This window comes from Dendrobates tinctorius, unplaced genomic scaffold (genome assembly GCF_039654945.1).
Source record: "Dendrobates tinctorius isolate UK_male_01 unplaced genomic scaffold, ASM3965494v1 ptg000143l, whole genome shotgun sequence".
In the NCBI taxonomy this organism is placed as follows: Eukaryota; Metazoa; Chordata; class Amphibia; order Anura; family Dendrobatidae; genus Dendrobates; species Dendrobates tinctorius.
Genome location: NW_027361810.1, coordinates 33,164,255 through 33,191,838, shown reverse-complemented (window position 1 = coordinate 33,191,838; position 27,584 = coordinate 33,164,255). Strand labels below are relative to the sequence as shown.

Sequence of the window (27,584 nt, the reverse complement as noted above, 5' to 3'; positions counted from 1 at the left end):
GAGTAGTGCATTTACAGCCCACTAATCCACCGGTGTCTGCTGTTGGACCATTAGTATCCATACAACCTCGGGGACCGGGCCCCGGCCTTGCGCTTAGAACTTCTAGGCAGGGTTCTTCCTCTAACCCACGTCCTCTGTTCCCATTTACTCCTACGTTCCGTACTAGTCTTTCCTTCTTATGGAAGATCAGGTTTCAGTTCAATGTCTTTCTCCTTCTTTCCTTTCCCATGCCAGCAGACTCAGGTCACTGAGCCTCCAACTTACCTGGATGGTGGGGCACCACACCTCAGGAGGAGGTGCAGTACCTCTGTGGCGACTGAACCTCAGAGGCGCCACATACCCCCCCGTTAAACACAGCACATCCGCGGGCTGCAAGGCAAACAAAGTTGACAATACAGGAACATACAAATTTTCATAATGCTGAATAAACATTTATTATACTAAACTTCCCAATGTGGGAGGCACGGTTTCTTGAACGTTGCAAACAGTTTTCACTAGCTATCTAAATTCAAAATTATGCTACCTAATTTAAAGTGCTATGGAAGCAACTCAATATCAATTCACCTTTTCCTAGCAACACATCTCTGTTCTGTTACTCTATACATTCTCTTACTTTCTCATATGACAACCGCTGGTGTCTGGTTCATCACCTGTAACTTCAATTCATTATTCACATTCAAGGCATTTGGACTTCAAAATTTCTTTAGTATACCGTTTACTAAATTTCAACATTTGTAAAACATTCACTATAAAATCTGTCATTAAGCATTATCACTTTCTAGCTTTCTGTTTCAAAAATATATTAACCATTATTAATAAGTACAAATAATAGACACGGGTCCGGCTAACATGTCTGGAAATGTCCTTATGCTGAGGTAATTCTTCCTTCAAGAAGAGAGAGTCCTATGTAAAACCAAGAGAGAGCACCTAAAGAGGTGCAAACTATATACAATAACAGTTCTGGACCATTCAGCGTTCATGATCTCTGCAGTTCAAGTGGGGAAGCTGCCAATACAACTGGGAAACAACTGGAAAAAACAAAACTAAACCATGATGGTCAAAATAAGAAACAAAAGGCACAACGGTGCAAATACCCTCCTGGGTAATGAGAGTTATTTTAAAGAAGCATCTTGACTAATTGTTGTCCCCTCCTGGGGTTTCTGGACTGGAACTGCTTTTAGGGGAAATACTTTGAGTGTCTTCATCCTGTCTCTGGTTGCTTGCCAATTGCATGTACTCTGCCTCCCAAAGGGAGAGATAAGGACTGGTCGGGGTAATTGAAAGAGCCATAGAAATGTCAACTGCTTGCGGGGACGGCATATATCAGCTACCACCGATGGCACTCCGGCTGCGGCCGGCGACTCAGACGGTGTTGACGCTGCTACCTCGTAGTCCGATTCTTCTGTGTCCATCGGGACCTCAGCCAGCGGCACTGCAGTCGGGGCTCGCCGGCGGAGGTCAATGGGGCCATTCCTATTCATGGGTTCCGCTCCTAAAACTAGGGTCAGACCTGGAGCGGTAATCATACCTGGCGCTCCCAGCTGCGGTTTCGGTACCTGGTAGTGGACGGTGGCAGCCGCAACTCCCGGAGTTGCCGATGGGGTGGATCGCAGCTGGATTCGGGAAGGGGCAAGACCGGTTTCTGTCGGGGCCGTCGGTGGAGGCCTGTGCAACCGCACCCGAACCAAATGGGGACGCGGTCCCAACCCTCCATTCTGCTCCAGAACCCTCATATATCTCCTCCGGACGGGGCTCATCCAATGGCAATATCGGTTGTGAGGTGGTGGCGGGCGCTGCAGGGGATGTATCAGCGGTCGTAGCCTCCGCAGGGGCGGCCTGGGGGCAAGCGTCTTCTCCTCCCCCGTTCTTCTGACTCCTTTTCCTTTTTCATCATGGCGTTCTGGCGTTCTTCCTGTCGTGGCTCTTTTCCCGCCACTGGCTTCCGCTCCTCCTTCTTGGGGCGGCGTCTTCTTCCAGCTCCTCCATACCAAGCCAGTATACGAACCCCTCAGGGGGTGGGCCATGTTGCCCTTGCATAGTAATTCAGGCAGGGGAGGCCCAGGACAGTTCGCGGTCTTTTCTTAGGACCTCCCATGTCATCACGCCCTTCTTCACCATGCCAGTTGCCATTTTTAACCCCTTACTGCCATGTGACTTACTATCCCGTCCATGTGCCCTGGGACTTAATTCCCAGGGACGGGATAGTACGTCACAGTGATCAGCAGCGCCCACGTGGTGAGCACCGCTGATTGCGGCCGGGTGTCAGCTGATTATCACAGCTGACACCCGGCACAATGTGTCACGTTAACTCCTTGCACACCGCGATCAAACATGATCGCGGTGTACCGGGGGTTAAAGGGAAGCATCGACAGGGAGGGGGCTCCCTCCGTGCTTCCGTGAGCCCCCCACAGCAGCGCAATGTGCAGCGCTGCTGCGGGGGGCTCTATCCCTGCAGGTCCCCGAATCCAAGATGGCGACGGGGACCTTCGGGGGCCTGCAGGGAGCTGGCTTCCTCATGCCTGCAAAGCGCAGGCAAGGAGGAAGCCTGTGTAGTGCCTGTGACAGATCGTTAATATTCCCTAATAAATTCATTTTTTGGAAATAAAAAAAACAAAACAATAAAAGTACACATATTTGGTATTGCCACGTCCGTAACGACCCGCCCTATAAAACAGTCCTATTAGTTAACCCCTTTAGCAAACCCCTTAAAAAATACAAATAAAAAACGAAGCAAAAAATAATGATTTATTATCATACTGCCGAATAAAAAGTGTAATAACGCGCGATCAAAAAGACATATATAAATATCCATGGTACCGCTGAAAACATCATCTTGTCCTGCAAAAAACGAGCCACCACACAGCATCATCAGCAAAAAAATAAAAAAGTTCGCAGAATAAAGCGATGCAAAAATAATTATTTTTTATATAAAATTGTTTTCATTGCATAAAAGCGCTAAAACATAAAAAAGACATAAATGAGGCATCGCTGTAACCATACTGACCCGAAGAATAAAACCGCTTTATCAATTTTACCACAGGCATAACGGTGTAAACGCACCCCCCATAAGAAATTCTTGAAACGCTGTTTTTTTTTCATTCTGCATCCCAAAAATCGGAATAAAAAGCGATCAAAAAATGTCACATGCCCGAAAATGATACCAATAAAAACATCAGCTTGTCCCGCAAAAAATAAGACCTCACATGACTCGGTGGGTCAAAATATGGAAAAATTATAGCTCTCAATATGTGGTGATGCAAAAACTATTATTTTTACAATAAAAAGCGTCTTTTAGCGTATGACAGCTGTCAAAAATAAAAACCACCATAAATAGTAAATCAAACCCCCCGTTATCACCCCCTTAGTTAGGGAAAAATAATAAAATTAAAAGAAAATGTATTTATTTCCATTTTCCCATTAGGGCTAGGGCTAGGGTTAGGGCTAGGGTTAGGGTTAGTGCTAGGGTTAGGGCTAGAGTTACGGCTGAGATTAGAGCTGAGATTAGGGTTAGGGGTGTGTTGGGGTTAGGGTTGGAGTTATAATTGGGGGGTTTCCACTGTTTGGGCACATCAGGTGCTCTCCAAATGCAGCATGGCGTCTGATCTCAATTCCAGCCAATTCTGCGTTGAAAAAGTCAAATGGTGCTCGTTCCATTCCAAGCTCTGCCATGCGCCCATACAGTGTTTTACCCCCACATATAGGGTATCAGCCTACTCAGGACAAATTGCAAAACAACTTTTGGGGTCCAATTTCTCCTGTTACCCTTAGAAAAATAAAAAATTGGGGGCAAAAATATCATTTTTGTGGAAAAAATGTTTTTTTTTTATTTTCACACCCGGGCGTTATAAACTTCTGTGAAGCACTTGGGGGTTCAAAGTGCTCACCACACATCTAGATAAGTTCCATGGGGGGTCTAGTTTCCAAAATGGGGTCACTTGTGGGGAGTTTCAATAGTTTAGGTACATCAGGGGCTCTCCAAACGCACATGACACCCGCAGACCATTCCATCAAAGTCTGCATTCCAAAACGTCACTACTTCCCTTCCGAGCCCCGACGTGTGCCCATACAGTAGTTTTCTCCCACATATGGGGTATCATCGTACTCAGGACAAATTGGACAACAACTTTTGGGGTCCAATTTCTCCTGTTACCCTTGGGAAAATAAAAAAATTGGGGACTAAATGATCATGTTTGTTGAAAAAATACGATTTTTTTATTTTCATGCCCGGTCGTTATAACCTTCTGTGAAGCCCTTGGGGGTTCAAAGTGCTCACGACACATCTAGATAAGTTCCTTAGGGGGTCTAGTTTCCAAAATGGTGTCATTTGTGGGGGATTTCCACTGTTTAGGCACTTCAGGGGCTCTCCAAAGGCAACATGACACCCGCAGACCATTCCATCAAAGTCTGCATTCCAAAACGTCACTACTTCCCTTCCAAGCCCCGACGTGTGCTCATACAGTAGTTTTCTCCCACATATGGGGTATCGGTATACTCAGGAAAAATTGGACAACAACTTTTGGGGTCCATTTTCTCCTGGTACCCTTGGGAAAATAAAAAAATTGGGGACTAGATGATCATGTTTGCTGAAAAAATGCAATTTTTTTATTTTTATGCCCAGTCGTTATAAACTTCTGTGATGCACTGGGGGGTTCAAAGTGCTCACCACACATCTAGATAAGTTACTTAGGGGATCTAGTTTCCAAAATGGTGTCATTTGTTGGGGGTTTTCACTGTTTTGGTACATCAGGGGCTTTCCAAACGCGACATGGTGTCCGATCTCAATTCCAGCCAAAAACGTCAAATGGCGCTGCTTCCCTTCTGAGCTCTGCCATGCGCCCAAATAGTGGTGTACCCCCACATGTGGGGTATCAGTGTACCCAGGACAAATTGCACAATAACTTTTAGGGTTCTGTTACCCTTGGAAAAATAAGAATTGAGGGTGAAAAGATCATTTTTGTGGAAAAAATATGATTTTTTAATTGTACGGTTGTATGTTATAAACTTCTGTGAAGCCCTTGGGGGTTCAAAGTTCTCACCACACATCTAGATAAGTTCCTTGGGGGTCTAGTTTCCAAAATGATGTCATTTATGGGGGGGGTTTCCACTGTTTTGGTACATCAGGGGTTTTCCAATCGCGACATGGTGTCCGATCTCAATTCCAGCCAAAAGAGTCAAATGGCGCTGCTTCCCTTCTGAGCTCTGCCATGCACCCAAATAGTCATTTACACCCACATATGGGGTATTAGCGTACTCAGGACAAATTGCACAATAACTTTTAGGTCCTGTTACCCTTGGAAAAATAAAAATTGGGGGTGAAAAGATCATTTTTGTGGAAAAAATATGATTTTTTAATTGTACCGCTGTACGTTATAAACTTCTGTGAAGCCCTTGTGAGTTCAAAGTTCTCACCACACATCTAGATAAGTTCCTTGGGGGGTCTAGTTTCCAAAATGGGGTCTCTTGTGGGGGGTTTCCACTGTTTGTGTACATCAGGGGCTCTCCAAACGTGACATGGCATCCGATCTGAATTCCAGCCAATTTTGCTTTGAAAAAGTCAAACAATGCTCCTTCCCTTCTGAGCTCTGCCATGCGCCGAAACAGTGGTTCCCCTCCACATATCAGGTATCAGCGTACTCAGGACAAACTGCACAATAACTTTTGCAGTCCAATTTCTCCTGTTACCCTTGGTAAAATAAAAAAAATTGAACCTAAAGTATTTTTTTTGTGAAAAAAAGTTAAATGATCATTTTTTTTTAAATATTCAAAAAATTCCTGTGATGCACCTGAAGGGTTAATAAACTTCTTTAATGTGGTTTTGAGCACCTTAAGGGGTGCAGTTTTTAGAACGGTGTCACTTTTGGGTATTTTCTATCATATAGACCCCTCAAAGTGGCTTCAAATGTGATGTGGTCCGTAAAAATAAAATGGTGTTGCAAAAATAGGAAATCGCTGGTCAACTTTTAACCCTTATAACTTCCTAACAAAAAAAAATTTTGGTTCCAAAATTATGCTGATGTAAAGTAAACATGTGGGAAATGTTACTTATTATGTTTTTTGTGTGCCGTATCTCTGTGATTTAAGGGCATAAAAATTCAAAGTTGGAAAATTGCGAAATTTTAAAAATTTTCACCAAATTTCTGTTTTTTTCACAAATAAACGCAAGTTATTTGAATGAAATTTTATTACTTACATGAAGTACAATATGTCACGAGAAAACAATGTCAGAATCACCAGGATCCATGGAAGCGTTTCAGAGTTATTACCTCATAAAGGGACAGTGGTCAGAATTATAAAAATTGGCCCGGTCATGAACTTGCAAACCACCCTTGGGGGTTAAGGGGTTAATGTTCATTTTACAATCTATTAAATTGGGTCTTCGGCACATCTTCAAAAACTTTTAGTCTTAGGCACACAGAACCCGATGGCATCGGGTCTCGTCATCCTGTTCGTGACGCCAAGATTGGGTCGCCCTCCCAGGGCTGTGGGGTACTCGGTACTGGGCCGGTGTCGGCGGGATGTGTCACAGCAGCGGTGACCCGGTCCGTGGCCCTGGGCGCCAAATTAACAGGGGAAGTTGAATGGTGGAATGTAGTTAATGGAATAGTTCGTGACGCCACCTGTGGTGTTCGGCAAGTGAGTTGTTGAGCCGACGCTGCGTGCAGATCCTCTGAGTCTGGTGGTGTGTTGCAGCCAAGATGGTGAAGCTCCCCACAGGTGGAGCTGTAGCCCCAGGGCAGTGTAGATGTAGGGGTAGAGGAGAGGCACAAGCGGTGTAAAAATTGGTACCCAGATGTAGCGGTGCTGGGTATGTCGGCGCAAGAATCAATGGAGGACACCAGGCTTGTAGTTCCAAAGCTTTACTCACAGTCTGTAGTACACATACAGGTGCCCGCCTCCGTGCCGTGTCCTCCGGGTCAGGGACTCAATCAACCTCCAGGCCAGATGGAACGCTCCGCCAGATGGAATGCTCCCAGCGGTCCGCCAACATGTGCCTTTCTGAACGTCTCCTCTTATAGCGCCTTTAAGTGTGAAGTACTCCCAGTACTGAGTTACACTGGAGTGCTTCCTGACAGATGTTCCCAAGAACTCTACTTGTACGGCAGACAGCTGTAGCCTGCTTCGGGGACTCCTTACTCCTGAGTCCCGGCTCACTATCAAGGTTGCTGTTGTGCCCCCAAGTCTTAGATGGGAGTAGTGCATTTACAGCCCACTACTCCACCGGTGTCTGCTGTAGGACCATTAGTATCCATACAACCTCGGGGACCGGGCCCCGGCCTTGCGCTTAGAACTTCTAGGCAGGGTTCTTCCTCTAACCCACGTCCTCTGTTCCCGTTTACTCCTACGTTCCGTACTAGTCTTTCCTTCTTATGGAAGATCAAGTTTCAGTTCAATGTCTTTTTCCTTCTTTCCTTTCCCATGCCAGCAGACTCAGGTCACTGAGATCTGCTGCAGCACCTCCTTCCTCCATCCCTCTCTCCGGGATCTTCGTTCCTCACTCCTCTCTGAGTGACTCTCTGACTGACTGACCTCAAATCCTCAACCTTCCCGCTCTTTTATGTATTCTAACTCCACCCGCCTCCCAGCACGTTTCGTGTTCCAAGCAGGGAGCCACAAAAGGTGCTCTGCTACACTCCAAGCAGGGAGCCACAATGTGGCTTTGCTGAACTTCTGTGTTGTGTGGGATGCAGGTGTTGGAGCGTGGTCAGGAGCCTCCAACTTACCTGGATGGTGGGGCACCACACCTAAGGAGGAGGTGCAGTACCTCTGTGGTGACTGAGCCTCAGGGGCGCCACAGAAGCATTATGTACAGTGCTCTGCTATTTCTGGCACTTCCATTGAGAGGCCGAGCATGTGAGCGTACACTGCATGCAAGACGGACTCTATAGAGCCCCATTCTTGGAGTCCCAGAACCCCATCCTCAGGATCACCGGAGATTTCAGCTTTCAGACTCCCAGCAGTTAGAAATGTATTCCTTATCCTAAGATTATGGGATAAATTGCGATTTTGGGGAAATATTTTATAGGAGGAATAATAAAGGAACAGCAGAAAACAGAGTTGTAAGAAAAGATAATCAAGAACATTTGTTTAGGGGAGGGATACTAAAAGAGACGTGCAAAGGGGTGGAAGGCTGTATTTTTTTTCTACACTTTGGACTTCCCTACTAATAATTAATTGGTCCATATAAGTGCAAGGGGTGAATGTTGTGAGTCCTTCTTCTGAGAAGAGAAGACCATCATTCTTAGCGTCATCATTTTGAAGCATTTTGGATAATTCTTTAATTAAACATCCTCATATTCCATGGTCTAAATCATAAGCTTGATCTTATTCCAGGACATTTAGCAGTGTGCGAAATGGTTTCGGGCAAGTTTTTTTTTTTGAGAACAGCTAATCAAATCTCAAAATGTTCGAATTCTAGTGAAACTGTGCATTTCAAGAAATTCATTTAAAACTGATGTTTTTCTCGCTACGCTGATTAACCCCCAGCGATCACATCATGGGCGTGACGATGGGAATGTGGACTGAGCAGCCATGGGTGAAGCTCTATTTTACTTGCGGCTGTTAAAGGCACATGATGGCTGATTAAATCAGCCATCATGTGCCGGGAAATATGCATGCTCATATTAAAGGCAGGAACATGATGTTTGATGTACAAGTAGATAAAAGGTAATGAAGGAGGTTAAACAGATCATCCATGCTTCCCATGAGCACTTAATGATCATTAATACGATCACTCCATGATCATAGATTATGTTTGTTCTTGGCAGTACATCACTTGTTTACAAAGGACTTTAAGATGCCAAAAATTATGATTTTTTTTAATCAAGCTTACAAATATTTTTTTCTTGGCCTTGCTCATTTATCAGGTGATTGGCAGTCTATTTAAACATGCGTTCCTAGGAATGCTCATTCCCGATAATCGGCCGGTGAAAATGCATCCTCAGAGATGTCTCGAGAGGTTTATGAAGTTCAATACACGTTGGTATGGTCTATTATGCTTCATTTCTAAATGCACTCAATCTTTTATGCAAGATTTCCCTGACAATTGGTTGTATGATCTCAGAAATCGCAAGGGTGATAATCTCAGCAATTAGGGGTAGTGATGGAAATGTCCTCTTTTGTGACCCACGGGAAAACTCCAGCTGGCGCACATCATAATCTACGTCCCGTACCTTCTTATAATGAGATAGGATGTTTTGGTTGCGCCTGACTCTGGCGTTTTTTACTTTATCATTTGTTTATCTTTACACTGTACAAGGGGAGGTAAATTACTTACTGGAAAGAAACCAAGTCCAGACATTAACAGCTGCTCTATAACACATTTTACACAGTGCAACATATCTGATGTCTTAATGGATGCTGTTTACTAAGTTGGGACGGAGTCTGGAGATCTAATGATATTGTATGGCTTTGCGTTCTCCGTCTCCTTTCAAAATTTATGAATATTTATAGTTTATAAATATTTATATATAAATTAATTTATATATAAGTGATTGAATATCTATATATCTATTATCTATCGACAGTATGTATTATCTATCTATCTATCTATCTATCTATATATCGAAAGGAGATCACAGACCCATGCAATATCATTAGATCTCCAGACTAGAGTTGAGCGACTTTGGTCGGATCGGGTTTCGTGAAACCCGAATGAAACAAAATAAGTTTCAGATGAAACTGGTCCGACTAGGGCAAAACAAAGTCGGAGTTTCGTCCGAAACCCGACCCCAATGCAAGTCAATGGGAAATAAAAGTCGGACGAAACTCCGACTTTTTTTGCTCTAGTCGGACGAGTTTCATCTGAAACTTATTTTGTTTCATTTGGGTTTCACGAAACCCGATCCGACCAAAGTCGCTCAACTCTACTCCAGACTATATCCATTTTTTATATATAAAATAAAGGTTTTGATTTGTCAGTGGTCTATGTGATAACAGCCTCATATAACCAATGCAGTAGAAAAGAAAAAAAAATACACCAAGAAATACTATTTCTATGCACATGTAGATATTTATTCGGTAAATGTCTATAGACAAACTTTGAGGAAATCAATAGTAGAAGCAAATATTCGGAACTTTGTAATCTACTATATCTCATCATAGAAATATACTTCCTTCTCCACTTATCAGCCACTGCTCCTCTACCGACTGAACTTATTCACTTTGGAAAAAAAATGCTAAAATCTGTCTTGTTCAAGTCAATATAGACTGCAAACTCACTGATAGATTAGATTACAGCTGCCAGTTGAAGATTAGGAAAAGGAATAATCAGATTAGAAGGAGAGAGAGAAGCAGAAAAATGGTGATGCTAGTTCTAGTAAGTGTTATACCACACAACAGAGATGGATTCATAGTTATGCTATTCAGTACTGCTGTAGAATGTCCTCCATGCAGCTGCTGCTTTCTAGTAAATATTTATGTTGTGAATTCAAAGCTACACTGCTCAGTACTGATGTTTATCATCCTTCTTGCAGCTACTGATATCTTGTAAGTGCTAGACCATGGCTACATTGCACAGTACTTCAGTTTAATGTCCTCCATACATCTGCTGCTTTATAGTAAATGTGTATGTGCTGGATTCACAGCTACACTGCTCAATACTAATGTATAATGTCCTTCTTTCAGCTGTTGATTTATAGTAAATGATTATGCACTGGATTCATAGCAACTGCTCTGTACTGCAGTTTAATGTCCTCAATGCAGCTGCTGCTTTCTAGTAAATATTTACAGTATGGGCTGTATTCACAGCTGATTGCTGAGTACTTCGGTATAATGTCATCAATGCTGCTTCTGCTGCTGCTGCTTCTGAACATGTGCTAAATAAAAACATGTACGGAAGACATTAAAACATCTGGTCTCACACCCTCTAGTTTAGAGACAATTTAAAATTAGAGATTGAGCCTGCAGCCAACAAAATGAATTTAAAATACACGATGCAGTTCATATAATTACCAGAAATAGACTTTTTCTCTCATGTACACATGCACAACTTTTTTTGAAAAATCACCTAAAACAGTAGGGACACCTTTGAAGGGGTTTTACATTTTCAGAATAAAAAAAACTTTTTTAAAAAAAGGTTTTTTTTGTGTGTTAATTTGACGTTTGTCAAGGTTCTGTAGGTTTTTTGAGAAGAATAACTCTTACATGCATATTCCTTGTGTCCCATCCATCATGATAAGAAACAGATCCCCAGATACAGATGTGAAATCTAAAAACTTACAAAACTTACAAAACTCAGACCAACTACACATTAGATGTAACTTCTGCTTTCATTTTAACTTTTCATGATTTACCGTACCTGTTTTTTCTTCAACTTTGATTGTTCATGGAGTAACAGCATGCCATATGGGACCAGATGTCTAAAATCACTTTTCTGAAGAATAAAATACCAGTTTGTTTTAAAACGGTTGTATAGGAATTTAAAAAAAAAAGTAATGATAAATAAATTGTTGAATACCTTTTATTAGAAAATCACATAAGTTTTGTCTATGGAGGTAATCACTACAGTATATTAAAGAGGTTACAAAAAGCAAAAAGCACTAATATCCTGAAATAAAAAGTAAAAAATAAACTGCAAATAATGCATAAAGGTAATAATTAGAGTTGAGCGACTTTGGTCGGATCGGGTTTCGTGAAACCCGAATGAAACAAAATAAGTTTCAGATGAAACTCGTCCGACTAGAGCAAAAAAAGTCGGAGTTTCGTCCGACTTTTATTTCCCATTGACTTGCATTGGGGTCGGGTTTCGGACGAAACTCCGACTTTGTTTTGCTCTAGTCGCACGAAACCCGATCCGACCAAAGTCGCTCAACTCTAGTAATAATAATAATAATAATAATAATAGTATTTAGTAAACATAATTTTGATCAAAATAATGTACAAGCCATCCCGCCACGTCACGGCAACCCTTGTGGGACAGTCCTACTATAGTATTTAAAACCCTTTCACTTGCCAAGTGACGTGAATGTGAACAAGGATCGATGGACTGAACCACTAGTAACAGCTTAGGCCAGACTGGATGGCTTTCCCAGCTCAGAAAGAGGGCGGTCACACCCTTATATGCACTGGATGCACAATGATATGAATAAAAAACTGGAGTCTGAACTGAGAAAGTATTAAAGAGGTTATAGTGACTTCAACGGTGATGGCCTGTCTTTAGGACAGATCATCAGTGCCTGCCTGGTGGAGATGTGACACCCGGCACCCCACGCCGATCTGATGTTCCCAGTGTCAGCGGCAGTTGGAACTGATCAGTTATGAAACTGCACAGCACAGCTCCGTCGTCAGTATAGTGGCTGCGGCCAGGTACTACACATTCGCCCCTTATTCAAATCAGTAAGGGGTGGATGTGCAGTACCCATCCGCGGCCATTATTCCGTTGACAGCTGAGCAGTTCCGGCCACTGCTGGACACTAGGAACAGCAGATCGGCGGAGGTGACGAGTGTAACACCTCCATCAAGACATTGATGACCTATCCTAAGGATAGACCCTCAATGTTAAGATCCAGGACAACCGCTTTAAAATACCATCTTGTTACATTGAGATAAAGCTGTCCTAGAGTATTAGGACAGGTCAGGTGCCTGTGAGCATGTGCAGAAGGAATTACTGCTGCTATGACCTAGTTATATAGCTGACCAGTATGTACTGCACATGCTCACAGGGACCGGTCCTAACATTTTTTTTAAATGGAAGCCATTATACTGTACTGTTGTGATTCCCTGTGTGGATAATACTAATGTGATTTAATAATTAAAGGTATTTAGGAATCTATATATAACGACATTTTCTCTATGTTTTATATTGTTTCCTATACTTTGAGAACCCCCATTAAAGGAATAATGTTGCAATACGAGAGACACCACTCGGACCATTGAGGCATTGTTTCTGTAAGAAAGCAGCCATGTTTTTCCAATCATGGATATCCTAACTGTAACAAAGATGGTTCTGAAAAGTTTTGCTATGCAGCAGATGTTACCACTAAAAATACATTTATTAGTTTTTTTTAATTATTTTCTTTCTCGTGGTTGTAGTTATTTAGAAATTAAACCACAAATGCTTTAAAAAAAATGTAATTTCATATTGTAACCCAGAATCTGTCAATCCTAGGATGTTGTCTATTACTTTATAATTGTTATTCCCCTGGGCTGTATGGATAGCAGATGCTGTTGGGTTTATAACCCAAACATTAACATAATACCATGACCATTGCACGGCTACAAGTACTTAGAGAGATGTTTCTCCCGGGGAACGGAAATCTACCGCAAAAGCGTCCAAGCCGTATCATAACTTATAAAGATCCCTTCCGTTCTCAGGGATTCAGATGTTTTTTAAACTTTCAAAACTTCACTAAAACTTTCCTTGAGGAGGGAAGTGAGATTGGAGGTTACTGTAGTTACTTCTTGCAGAGTATTTTGTAGGTAGGCTCCTGACTTAGAAGGGCTGTCGAGTTGGCAAGTCAAACTTCAGCTGGCCACTCATTTGATAAGTGACAGTAGGATGATCGTTTATCCGACATCTATCTTTCCTCATAGGCAGAGCTAAGGTTTCCCAAGTGGAATAAGTTGCTGCCAATATCATCTGGCAGTGGCTTATCCGCTCTTGTATTAAAAGGATTGAGTTATTGGATTCCAACCAACGGATCCTTATCTCCTCTGCCGTAATTTGTTGGAGGAACGTTGGGAGGTCCACATAGACACTGGATGACTTTTATCTAATGTGTGTGAGAGTCCATCTTTGGCTCCAGCTTTTTCTTTAAATCACTCATGTATAATAAGAATAGAACATTTTCAAACTCAACTTTTAGCAAAATTGTTAAATCAAGCTTTCATCTCAATCAATATCATCACTAAAATTCATAAGTATGCAAAATGAGAAATTGTAAGTACACAGTGCTGTATAATATGATGATTGCAGTATATTAAGAGAATAAAACAATTTATGGGAGTAATTCTTTAAAGCAAAATATTTGCAATTTGTAGGTTTTCTTATCCCCTCACTTCATGACTAAGCAACTTTTCTTGTTGTATTCCCAGAGCTATTGTTTTTAGTGAATAGGGGCTTGTTGTCTGCTGGCTTGTATTGTTTTATATATACACTGCTCAAAAAAATAAAGGGAACACTTAAACAACAGAATATAACTACTAGTAAAACTATCTTCTGTGAAATCAAACTGTCCACTTAGGAAGCAACACTGATTGACAATCAATTTCACATGCTGTTGTGCAAATGGAATAGACAACAGATGGAAATTATTGGCAATTATCAAGACACCCTCAATAAAGGAGTGGTTCTGCAGGTGGGGACCACAGACCACATCTCATTACCAATGATTTATGGCTGATGTTTTGGTCACTTTTGAATGTTGGGTGTGCTTTCACACTCATGGTAGCATGAGACGGACTCTACAACCCACATAAGTGGCTCAGGTAGTGCAGCTCATCCAGGATGGCACATCAATGGGAGCTGTGGCAAGAAGGTTTGCTTTGTCTGTCAGTGTAGTGTCCAGAGGCTGGAGGCGCTACCAGGAGACAGGTCAGTACACCAGGAGATGTGGAGGGGGCCATAGGAGGGCATCAACCACCTCAGCCTTTGTGCAAGGAGGAACAGGAGAAGCACTGCCAGAGCCCTGCAAAATGAGCTCCAGCAGGCCACACATGCATGTGTCTGCACAAATGGTTAGAACCCAACTCCATGAGGATGGTCTGAGTGCCCGACGTCCACAGAGGAGCTAGAGGCTACAGAGACATTCTATTAGCAGTTACAGCAGTTACAGTTCTCCATAGAACTTAATAAGCACCAACTGTCGTCTCCTATCTCAGTAATGGGAAAATCTATATTCACCAAAGATAGATTTAACTCATTAACTAAACATTTTGAGACTGAATGATCAGCCCAGGAGAAGAAATAAGCAGATTTCTCTAATAAACTATATTACAAATATCTTTAAGTGTAGTTATTTTTTTAACTTAAAAGAATTGTGATGGCCTATATAAACTTTAGTTACTAGTTAAATACTGTTCATATTTATTTCGCATGGATGGTGCTTTATAATGGCCTACTTTGTCTCAAACTAGTTAAAAAGTTTAATGGAACCATTTTGAAGCATATCCAACTTTGTATAGTTTATTATAGCTTTTTATATTTGGATTGTTATGTTATATTCATTCAGTATAGCAATTTGTGAGAGTAAAATCTGTGGGGGTAGCCTGACATTTTTTTTTTTTTATCTCCGATTCATGTCAGTATCAAAGATATTAGGCAACCATTGATACCAGGTTGTGGTGGCATTGATAAGTTATCAGGGGAACCCTACCCTCAGTAAAACCATTTAACTACCCAGATCACCACTGACCCACTAAGAGGTTAAAAGGATTGTACAGGATTGAAAAACTTGGTGGCTTCCAGCCTCATACAGTGCCACACCTGACCACAGTTTATGTGTAGTATTGCAGCCCAGTCCTATTCATTTAAGTGAAGCTGATCTATAATGCCAAGCACAAACAATAGACAGGATAAGGGGATAATTCTGAAAAGAATTATCACATTTCTTGCCTTACATTCAAATTTGTCCTACTCTGAATCTGCTTTCAGGGTTACCTATTTGAGTTGAAGGACAGGCAACATTTTTTAAGGACACATTTGAAAACCATAAAAAATGATTTATCATAAGTCTAAGGGGGAACTTTTCTCCTTATGGAGAGTGCTACTCTGGTGTAAGGAGACTTATAGGCAATGCACTGCTCCTCTGGGAATTTAAGTATGCAAATAGCCTCTTTAGAAGGAAGAGAACTTAATATCTGGCGCCAATTATTGGATTTATTATTTTTAAAAGTCAATATCGACCCTTTAATGAGCCTTGTCACATGACTTAGGATAAGAAGCCAAACCAGTAACTCCATTTACAGACACGTGTTTCTGGGTGGTGCCCCTCCTCAGTGCAAAGTAGGAGATCTGATTTGGCTTCTGACCAAGCATGGAGCTGCAGTGGTGGCACAGGTGAGGACCAAGCATGGAGCCGCAGAGGTGGCACAGGTGAGGACCAAGCACTGAGCTGCAGTGGTAGCACAAGTGAGGGGCGTGGTAAATATAAAAAAAGTAAACCCCTAAAAAGAATCCCCCAAAATGGCATCCGTCCATCATTTTGCTGGATTGTAGTGAACCAGATCGCAAAAAAAATGTAGCGAATTCAATTTTCTTCAAATCTCTTTGCTCGTTTCTAATGGTGAGCCTTTCCTCCATGCTCTCTGTATATATTTTAAATTCATCCTTTTTACAGTCAGTATGAATTAAAAAAATAAGATGTGAAATGAAAAGTGTGAAACATCTCCATGAATTCATCTATCTGGCAATGCTTTTTGCAAGCGATCAGATCATCCCCAGCAGATGACTGGATGCAGGAAACCTCTCACCTAGGAAAGTGATGCTTTGATAACAGAACATAAGAAGGTCAGAGTCAAATGTTTTACTGTGCGCCTTATCTTTATGGTATCCTCCTTGCATCCTAATCGTTTTGTATAGCACAGCGGTGTTTAATTGATACATATCTTTTATGCTGAACCCAGGTTAAATGGTGGACAGCCGTAATTTACTCTTGTAGGCACATTGATGGATAAGGTGAATTTCAGTTCATTAGAAGAAGAAAACAATTCCAAGGCAAACTTTCCTTCATGTTAAATACTAGATGTCATTACTTGGATATTAAATTTAATAAGAAACACATAATCCTAGAATGTGTGAATAAACAAGACCGAGTACATGACCTTTTTAAAAACGTTATTAGTCCAAATGTCAGGCCAAGACTTAACAGGCTTGTTTATTTAGAACAATGTCAATGTGGTAGAATGGTTCCCTGATGGTAAAATGAAGATCTGTGAAGGAGCTTAGCAGGAAGTATTTGTTTTCTCTGCAGTGCCTCCACAGGGGAAATTAAGCATTACACATTTTTCTTTTAAGATCAATGGATTGTCGAGGTAACCAAGGAACCTTTTAGGTCACTGTTTTTCACCGGTTGAGGGCAGAGCACAGTACTACAGTTCGCAGGCACCAGGAAAGGTCAAAGAGTTCCCGCACCTGCGCACTTAAGTACTTTGCTCTGCCCTCAACAAGGCAGAGAAGTACACCTGCGCATGAGCGCAATGCCGAGGAGACTGTGTGGATGCGTCATCCACTCAAACCAAGAAGGAGGAGTGCGATCATAAGAAGATGGGAGGCGCCGGACCAAGAAGAGTGACACCCCTCGAACCGGACCGTCCCGCAGGTGAGTATAATAAAGTTATTTTCCTTCTCTTACAGGTCGGGTTGGGGGCAGATACACAGCATTATAGAATGCTCTATATCAACCCTGAAAGGTGATCGCCATAACTTATATTGGACAAACCTGGTGACAGGTTCCCTTTAACTTCTAAAGTGAATAGCTCAGTAACAAAAACCAGTTCAGAGTGACAGAAGGGGCATGGGTGTAATTGGCAAAATCTTGTTTTGGCGCCAGGTTTCACCTTCTTTTTCATATATATACTATATGGACAAAAGTTTTGTGCCCCCTCCACATTACACCTGCAGAAGCTTTTATTACATCCCATTCTACAACCATAGGCATTGAAATGAAGTTAGTCATCCTTTGCACCTACATCATCTCCCTCTCTTCTGGGAAGGCTTCCTACAAGATTTTGGTTTTGTGTCTGTGGGAAATTTTGCCCCTTCATCCACAAGAGTGTCAGTGAGGTCAGACGCTGATGTCGGGGAGAGGACGGGTTCACAATCTCCTGTCTAGTTTATCCCAAAGTTGTTGGATGGGTTGAAGTCCGAGCTCTGTGTGTCCGGTCATGTTCTTCCACACCAGACTTACCCAACCATGACTTTATGGATCTTCCTTTACGCGTTGGGTTACAGTCATAGAGCACAAAAATGTGCCTTCCCCAAACTGTTCCCACAAAGTTGGAAGCTACAATTGTCCAACATATCTTGGCATTCTGATGTATTAAGTCTTCTGCCGTCTCAAGGCTTTACTTCATTGCAATAGGTTTTTCTGCAGCTTTTAGTTTCCCGAACATTAGTATCAAGGAAGCCCCTAAGCAAGTTTCCCGAATTCTGTGAATAGCAGAAAACTTTTATTGAGTGAAGAGTAATATACTTTCTGAGGGAAAGATATATGTTTTTCATTAATTGGCACTAACAGTTATCTGGAATTTGGCTCAACTTTCGCATCGTTAAAAATAATTGTTGATTTTTGTTTTAAGAAAATAACAACTGATTACATCCCTCCGCATTCCGAGCACTGCCAACTAATGCCACCTTGTATGCCATGATTACAAATTCATCCACATTTAGTTTTAAAAAGAAAATATTAGCATCTTCTTACATACTGACCTTGGACATTTTCATTTTTTTTTGACAGATGTTTGAATATTTTCTTAATATCTGAATTTGGAAATAATGAGTCATTGTAATAAGAGACAGGTTTGGGCTCCAGGGCATGGCAAATAATAAGGCGTAAGATTGTTTGCTTATTCTTTCATTCTTTAATCCTATGTATTTTTAGTACATTGGACCTTTAGTAATTCACATTTGGCATTTTACCCAACGTTTATTGATATTATGTGACAGATGGGAAAATGTAAGACTTCCAGGTTTCTATTGTCTTAGGATTTATTTTTTTAGTAGACACCATGGTTTATGGATGCCATTCTATCTAGCTAGAATAGGATAACCTCAGATAAGGACATTTAGATGGACACTGTTATCCATAAGACTACAGCAGTCTATAAAATAAGGGTAGACCTTGTATAAACCTTACAAAGTATTTGGGGCACTGCACTATAAATGACAGAACATGTGAAAATATAAATATCTGTCTCGTTTTGGTATGATGGCCCTGGTTTTTATTACCGGAAATCCACAACTTGGAATGTTTTAGGAATTTGGACGACTAATACACTAAGATTAAAGAAACCCATGGGAATATGGTCGCATTACTTTTGCTACATGTCACATCTTATATTGAGCATCAGGTGGTTTTGTTTGAATTTAAAGACTCTTTGGAGGGAATTTATCATGAAAGTAATTTTTAAGTTACTTTTCTGGTGTTCCTTTTTTTTCCCCTGATGGCGCAAAATTATGCCAAATTTCCTAAAATAATCCACAATGCTCGTGGTGGTTGTTGTTCACATTGCTGCTGTTCATGTTCTTGTTGTTGCTATTGATCTTGTTATTGTTGTTCTTGTTATTGATCTTGCAGTTCCTGTTGATCTTGTCGTTCTTGTTTCTTCACTAGCCAAAGGCTGCAGTGCCATTGTAGTAATTTTCGAGGACTTGTTGAAAAGTTCAAAACTTTAAAAGAATAAATGTCAGTTCATTCTTATTCCAGAAAAGCCATAACCCTTTATACCTGAAAAAATATATATATAAACTGACAGAAAAGGAATAAAAGCATACAAAAAAGGTGCAAACGCAATACTAATTAATTGTATAAAAAAACAATAGGAAATAGAGAAAAATGTGACAAAAGAAAATTGGTGCAATAGACAAGATAAATTACCTCCATTGTCATTTGGAAAACCAACAACATTTTGCAATCACTGGGAGCTGATGGGAACAAATTGCATGATATTGTTATTAATACCAAGAATATATATATATAAAAAAACAACTACCAACCCAATAATAGTGTAGATAACACATAATTCCACTAGTTTAAAAAAAAACACTTGTTCAAGTTCTGACTTTTGTATCACAGAGGTTTATGCTTGTATAATATGACCAATTTAGCATAGCCATGGTCACACGTTCGGTATTTTACATCAGTATTTGGAAGCCAAAACCAGGAGTGGCTGATAAATACAGAAGTAGTGATGGGTTTCTATTATAAATTTTCTCTGATTGTTCCACTAGGGATTTTGGCTTACAAATACTGATGCAAAATACTGACCAAGTACTGATAGTGTGAATATGGCTTAATTCTTTCCATCAAGGTAGACTCTGTTCGTGTTATTTGGCACAAGGTGTAGAGTATAAGCTCAGACTGGGTTCATCCCCCTACTTCAAATGGTGTGACTTGTGCCAAAATCATTTTTTCTCTTTTCTTATTGTTCCACAAAAATTAAAGCGAAACAAAAATGGGTATTAAGTTATGGGACCCCATCTACATAGACCTCGATCCATTATTACTTTTTGATTGTTTGTGTTTCATTTATCATCATACCTTTTCATTTGGATTAGTTTTAGCCCTTTCTAACTCTGGTTTTAAAGGGAACAGTTTAGATTAGAAAAATATTTTTTTTTCCAGAAACACAGAATAAAAAAAAAAATAACAATATATATATTACAACCTGTTAATATTTAGGAAAGATTTAGTTTCTTTTAATCATATTAGCCCATAGTTTCCCCTCCTTGCATGTGTCATGTGTCACACTTACACACCATCTCACAGCATCTTAGGAAAATATACGGACTTGTAGAACAGAGGGACATTCATCTGTTTTTAACGGGCATGTGAGTTGAAGAACAGCTAAGAAGCATATGGTATTATTAACAACTTTCCAACTTTCTAACTTTTACAAAAAGTTGGCTTGTGTCCAAAGGCAGTGTCAGCTTATACAACACAAGTTGTGCACCCCTGAAGATGCCACAGATAAACTGAATATTCTACTCTGAGTTAATTACTTTTAAAGTTTCAGTTTCATATTTTGTTGGTGGTTATAACCTTTTTGCTGTTTGATTATTGTAAAATGCTACGAAAAAAATAATGGTTTCGATCTTCTCAGAGGACTTTGTCGGGATTTTTTTAGTGTGGTATATGAAGAAAGATGTCTAACATTTCTATATATTTATTATCATTTCTTGTTACACCCATTAGAAGGGCTTCATATATTAATCTCTTCAACTGTTTTTTTTTTAAGTTTACATTTTTTCCTTCCCTTCTTCCAGGAGCCATAACTTTTTTATTTTTCCATCGACATAACCATTTCTGGGCTTTTTTGTTGTTGTTGTTTTAAGAACGAGTTGTAGTTTTGATATGACACCATATTACTATACAATGTACTGAAAAAAAACAGGGAAAAAAATTCCAAGTAGAGTAAAATAGTAAAAAAAAAATTAATTCTGCCAATGTTTTTTTGAGGTTGTTTTTATGGTAGTACTAGCTGAAGAGCTCGGCGTTGCCGGGCATAGTAACTGTAGTTAGTTATAGTTACAAATTGTAATGTACCCACTGAGACATTTCAGTGGCCCTTGAGGAAGCAGCTCTTGCCTCCCTTTCTTCCATTTCTGTACTCATTTCTGAAAGTCTTCCCTCCCTTTCTTCTTTCTGTAACTCCACTATTTCCCCTCACTCCTCTCATTTTCCCCTCACTCCTCTCATTTTCCCCTCACTCCTCTCACTTTCCCCTCACTCCTCATTTTCCCCTCACACCTCTCATTTTCCGATCATTCCACTATTTTCCCCTCACTCCTCTCATTTTCCCCTCACTCCTCTCATTTTCCCCTCACTCCACTATTTTCCCCTCAATCTTCTCATTTTCCCCTCACTCCTCTCACTCCTCTCACTTTCCTATCACTCCTCTCACTTTCCCCTCAATCCTCTCAGTTTCAACTCACAACTCTCATTTTCCCCTCACTCCTCTCATTTTCCCCTCACTCCTCTCATTTTCCCCTCACTCCACTATTTTCCCCTCACTCCTCTCATTATCCCCTCACTCCTCTCACTCCTCTCACTTTCCCCTCACTCCTCTCACTTTCCCCTCAATCCTCTCATTTTCCACTCACATCTCTCATTTTCCCCTCACTCCTCTCATTTTCCCCTCACTCCTCTCACTTTCCCCTCACTCCTCTCATTTTCCACTCACATCTCTCATTTTCCCCTCACTCCACTATATTCCCCTCACTCCTTTCACTTTCCCCTCACTCCTCTCAATTTCCCCTCACTCCTTTCACTTTCCCCTCACTCCTCTTAATTTCCCCTCACTCCTCTCATTTTCCACTCACATCTCTCATTTTCCCTCACACCTCTCATTTTCCCCTCACTCCTCTCACTTTCCCCTCACTCCTCTCATTTTCCACTCACATCTCTCATTTTCCCCTCACTCCACTATATTCCCCTCACTCCTTTCACTTTCCCCTCACTCCTCTCAATTTCCCCTCACTCCTTTCACTTTCCCCTCGCTCCTCTCTTCCCCTCACACATGCACAGCAACTTCCTGTTATGAGCACAGTGGTGTAATCCTTGAGGCTCCTCCATTTCTCTTGATGTCATGCCTCACAGGTGCAACTCCATTCTAGACACAACGGAGCTAGATGTGGCTTGTGCCGGCCGCGCACTGATACTCTGAAGGTGGTGGCCCTGATTGTAGCTCACAGTGGCTGGGATGTTGCAGCCAGTGAGTTTTGCAGAGTGGCTTTCGAGGTGAATGTGTTTCTGCCCGTGTGCGCTAACAATGTGGGCCGTGTGGACCGAACTTTGCATGTGGAGTGAGTGTGGCTATGCAGAGTGGGCAGGGCTATGTGGAGTGGGAGTGACTTGATACATGCACACACACATACATACACTCAGCTTTTTATATACAGATGGTATTTATTGTAAAAATGGCCCGTAAACATAATTTTTTAGGTCAATAGAAATATGGCAATACTAAAATTTAATAGATTATTTTTAAATTGAGTGAAAAAATCAGACTTTTGTAAAAAAACATTTAAAAAATTGGTTTCTATTATAATTTTCCGAGAACCATAGCAATTTTATTTCTCTCTTGATGGAGCCATGTGAGGCCCTGATTTTTGCAATGACTGTAGTTGCACCTGTGTGCCGTCTTTTCTTCACTGAGTGTTTGATAGGAGATGCTTGAGAAATCTCCATCAGACTTTTTTTCATATGAGAAAAAAATGATGAATCTCTCATGACAAAAATTGACACACTGGCCAAAATTTGATCCAAGACGCTGCTAGAAATTGATCAGTTTGTTTCACTTACAAGAAAAAATATTGACGTCTGATTGACATCTTACCCTAAGAAACTTCTGGTCATACTGAGATGCGTTCTGTCAGTTTGCAGTTTCTCCACCATGAACTGTTGCCAGATGGCTTTGGGTTCTGTCGGCGTAATGCCATCTAGTGTCTGCAGTGAGAAAAAATAATATTCAATATTTTCATTAAACTCATGATGTGATCGTTTAAATTATGGAAATACAGGCCCGTACCTCACTGATATCCATAGAAAATAAATAAAGTAATATAGTGTCATATCTATGGACATCTATTCTATTATTTCTAAACACTATTTTTCGGTGATTCCTTTGTATCCCTGTTCATACTGCACCCACACACACAAATGATACACCATTTGAAAGGTAAACTTGCCCCCTTCAGCAAGAAAATAGCCAAACAAACCACACATCCATGATTTGATCACAAAATACAGTTTAAACATTAATTTTCATAAACCTGCAGTAAGGAAAAATGACCTGCAGGTGGCACCACACTACCCCAAAGCGCAGTACCACAAAGCTGCTTACACACATCACAAACAAATCCAAACACTTGCCTTGGGGACTTTCCAGCTTGCCGAACTGCTTGCCCAGCCTATTTCAGCCAAATTGGAGGATTGCATACTTCACTGTAGGTGATTCACATATGCAAACACATTTTTAAACATGCACTGCTTTTTCGGTGATTACTTTGCCCCACACACACAAATGGTGAGCCACATATGCACACACATTCGTAAACATGCACTGGTTTTTTGCTGATTACTTCGCCCCACGCACACAAATGATACACCATTTGAAAGGTAAACTTGCCCCCTTCAGCAAGAAAGAGCCAAACAAACCACACATTCATGATTTTATCACTAACCACAGTTTAAACATTCATTTCCATAAACCTGCAGAAAGAAACAATGACCTGCAGGTGGCACCTCAACCGGAAGACATTTTTTGGCCTCTGCTTATCAAACCAATTTATTGTATTACCAATCTACATATATAAATACCTGTCTGTGATCATCAGCTCATGAAGTACATTTACATTTGACCAGCTTGCTTTTTTCTGAAATTGCCTGCGCCCCTGACGTCCAATGTGCGAACATTTCGCACCGGCCAAGCTAGTTTAATTATAATTGTTTTTTATACTTTATGATTTAGTGCAGCAAAAACAGGTGATTCACATATATTACTATTAAATTCTGTCTCTCCAGAAGAAGAAGTGCCAGACCCTCGACCCACATACACATTGGATGACTACTTTGGTGATCGATTAAGATATAAATCCTATGGACTGCAGTGGATTTCTGGTAAATATTTTACTTTTTCATGATCGCAAAATATATTGATGCAAGCAAACAATATTTATTTTGGCTCACAAAGATGCAATAACTATTATATATAAATATGGCTGATGGCTCTTGCTCAATACTTTTTGGGCTATGTGGGATCGCTACTCACTTGGGTGCGTTGTGAGGCAACACAGAAAGTGTTTCCATTTACTTGTCCAGGCTGGTTTATTGGTGCTTTATAAACCATGCCCCAAGCAGGGGAAAAGTAAACAGCCTTTCAGTGTAGGCAAAACAAAGTAAACAGTTCTTAATAAAGTCTCTTTAGAGCCAGTCCAAGATACACAGGCTGTATGGCATCAAGTATACTGGCTTAGTCTTGAGATAACACACAGGAAGCATTCTTCCTCCAGACCATGTGTCAAACAACAGACTCCATTTTAACATGTGAATCACACCCATGGGTGGGGTATGTGGACAGCCTGATCTGCCCATCTCTCAAGCTGCCCGTAAAACCTGTCCCAGATGAAACCTAACAAACCTCTTAGTACTATGTGCACTAGAGCAATACTCAAGGTTTACATCACAGATGACAACCACCTCTATGATACATACCTCCCATCAACTATGTGTCCGGCAGCCACTGTAAGTCTAAGAGAGGCTACTCTCTGCCACAGCCTACTGCATCACTTTTGCATGGTTGTGCCAGCCTTTTTTATAATAAATCCAATGGTGCCTTTGGTTAACAGGCAACCCCTACCATTTCTAGATTTACCCCTGACCCTAAACCACTCAGAGTTTATGCCATAGCTTACATCCAGTGAACACTTACCTATAGAGCAGTTCCAATTAACACAGTCCATGTCTTCTGTCCATAAACTGGGATGCAACTGTTTTTAAAGTAAAGACTCCAATACACATTGGAAAAATGTTGTCCGAAACCACCAATATCAACTGGTTACCTGACAGTTCAGACTAGCAATGGGCAAACCAACAATGAAATCACTGGACAAGGTCAATAGAGGAACATTTCACTAGCGATGAAGACACGGCTCGTACATAGTCTGTTTTTTTCTGTAGTAACATATGGATACGAAACCTGGACGATAAAGAAAGAAGGCAGAAGAAGAATCGACGTCTTCGAAATGTAGCGCCGGAGAAAGATGTTATCAATACCATGGATGGCAGGAAGAAAAAACAAATCAATTTTGGAACAAATCAACCCAGACATGTCACTTGAAGCAAGGATTACCAATCTACGACTTGCCTATTTTGGATACATCATACAAAGAGAGCATTCACTGGAGAAGGGCATCATGGTCTGAAGAATAGAAGAAAGAAGGTGAAGAGGAAGACCAGTAACCCGATGACTTGATACTATCAAGATAATGGCGGAGTAGAGCTATCTAGGCTTGGACAACATCGATATATCTACAGATTGTTCATCCATCAAGTCGCCATGGCTCAAGATTGAGCCAAACGACATTAAAAGGAAAAAACTTGGCAGTCTAATGTGCATGGGAGCCCCTGACTCAGATGATGTCAGGGGAGATAAGGATTCTACATGTCCACTTTCGGGATACTGATCCTTTTGTTCTTTAAGAGATAAGCCGCCATGAGAGATGTCTGGCAGCAGCTCTCTCATAGAAAACAAATTAGCACTGGGCACATCAAACGCTCGTGTGCATCAGGAAATCAGGAGAAATATCTGCTGGCCCAACGCCGACAGTTGTCTATAAAGAGTATGAAGGACTTTACACTTGACTTTAACTTTGGTTTGCAGCTCGCGATCTAGCATGAGAGTACTCCATTATTTACACTCCTTCTACTCAAGAGGCCACTTGAAGCATTATGACTTTTCAGAAAGGATAACTAAAGAAGACAATGCCGCATCGGTAACTTTTCTGGCCACATGTAGACAAGAACCCTTGTTCTTCTCACTCCTGATCTCAGGACATCCAGTCGTAAAACGGACGCCTACCTGATGACTCCTGTATCACGTAGGATCAGATTAAAATGTAAAAAGTAATTTCATCTTTTTATTCAAAGTGTTACTATAACTTCTGTTTCCTTTCAGATAATGAATATCTCCATCGGACGCAAGAATATAATGTGATTGTATACAACGTGGACACCAAAGAGACGACAGTGCTTCTGTCAAACACCACAATAGTATGTCACAGCTGTAACCTCCTCTAGGGAGATGAAACTTGTCATATATATGTGGTTTAATATCATTTTTTATATATCCGCAGGATAAAAACAATGAATCTTTCTACGAGCTGTCAGAAGACAGGAAATATGCGCTGCTGCAGTACAACTATGAGAAGGTAACGGCCTCCTACTCCTGTTGTATTTTTTATGGATTTTTTTGTTATCACAGTTTGTCATTTTTGAAAGGAGTAAGCTATTTTTTTCTATATTATTTTTTATGAATTAAATCCAGATAGTAATACATATCTTCTTTTTTAAAGCTTTTTTATTTTCTGATTTTCATTCTATTTTCTGCGCATGATTTCGGCAATCTCACTTGAGCTTCTGTCAGCAGCATTTAAAGATATGTTTTACAGCATCCACAAGGACCATAGACAGCAATAGATAGGCTCTGGCTCAGTTATGGGAGAGTGGCATGCTTTGTGATCATTATGCAGAGAGGCGGAGGAGGTGAGCTGTGGCCATCACATTATGGAGGAGGTGAGCTGTGACCATCACATTATGGAGGATTCTGTACTGTGAGCATAATGTGATGTTTATAGAACAGGGATCCCTAAAGAGCAGGAAATGTCAGCTTAATATTAGGCTTATTGGCCACAGGAAAAATTGTAAGATTTTAGGATAGGTTTTTTTTTTAAATATAAATCGTAATATTAAAAATGTAAAGAAATAATCTATATCTACAAACTAATTGGAAACATTTAATTTTCTGATGACACTATACAATTTGGGATTTTTAATTGAAGGATAAAATTTTCAGGTTCATATTACGGCCATGACACATGGATCCTGAATGGTTCTAAGTGACCATTGGGTTCTACGGTGATCTGATCCAGAGGCTAAATCCATACTACAAAACATAAGAGTCCGCCATATTCTGCTCATGCTTTGCTTAGATATGGACATAATTGGAAATATTTTTGTCTTCCAGGTTTGGAGGCATTCATACACAGCATCTTATCGAATCATAAATGTTGAAACAAAGTAAGTAACTTCAATATTCCAGGGTCAAATAGGGTTAAAGGGGTTTCTTAATCATTTACCAAAATCTGCCTTAGCTGCAGATATCCCCTGGCCTCATTGATCACATGCCAGACTTGCTAACTTCAATGTTAA

The 27,584-nt window shown here is 40.7% G+C and overlaps 1 protein-coding gene across 1 annotated transcript in view; it reads left to right on the top strand.

Annotated features, from left to right (window-relative positions):
- Window positions 1-27,584, top strand: part of LOC141049357 (dipeptidyl peptidase 4-like) — a 93,471-nt gene that overhangs the window by 9,954 nt on the left and 55,933 nt on the right. The window contains exons 4-7 of the mRNA XM_073545737.1: window positions 24,180-24,275; window positions 26,332-26,426; window positions 26,510-26,584; window positions 27,400-27,452. Coding sequence (XP_073401838.1) covers window positions 24,180-24,275; window positions 26,332-26,426; window positions 26,510-26,584; window positions 27,400-27,452 — 319 coding nt within the window. The remainder of the gene's footprint in view (window positions 1-24,179; window positions 24,276-26,331; window positions 26,427-26,509; window positions 26,585-27,399; window positions 27,453-27,584) is intronic.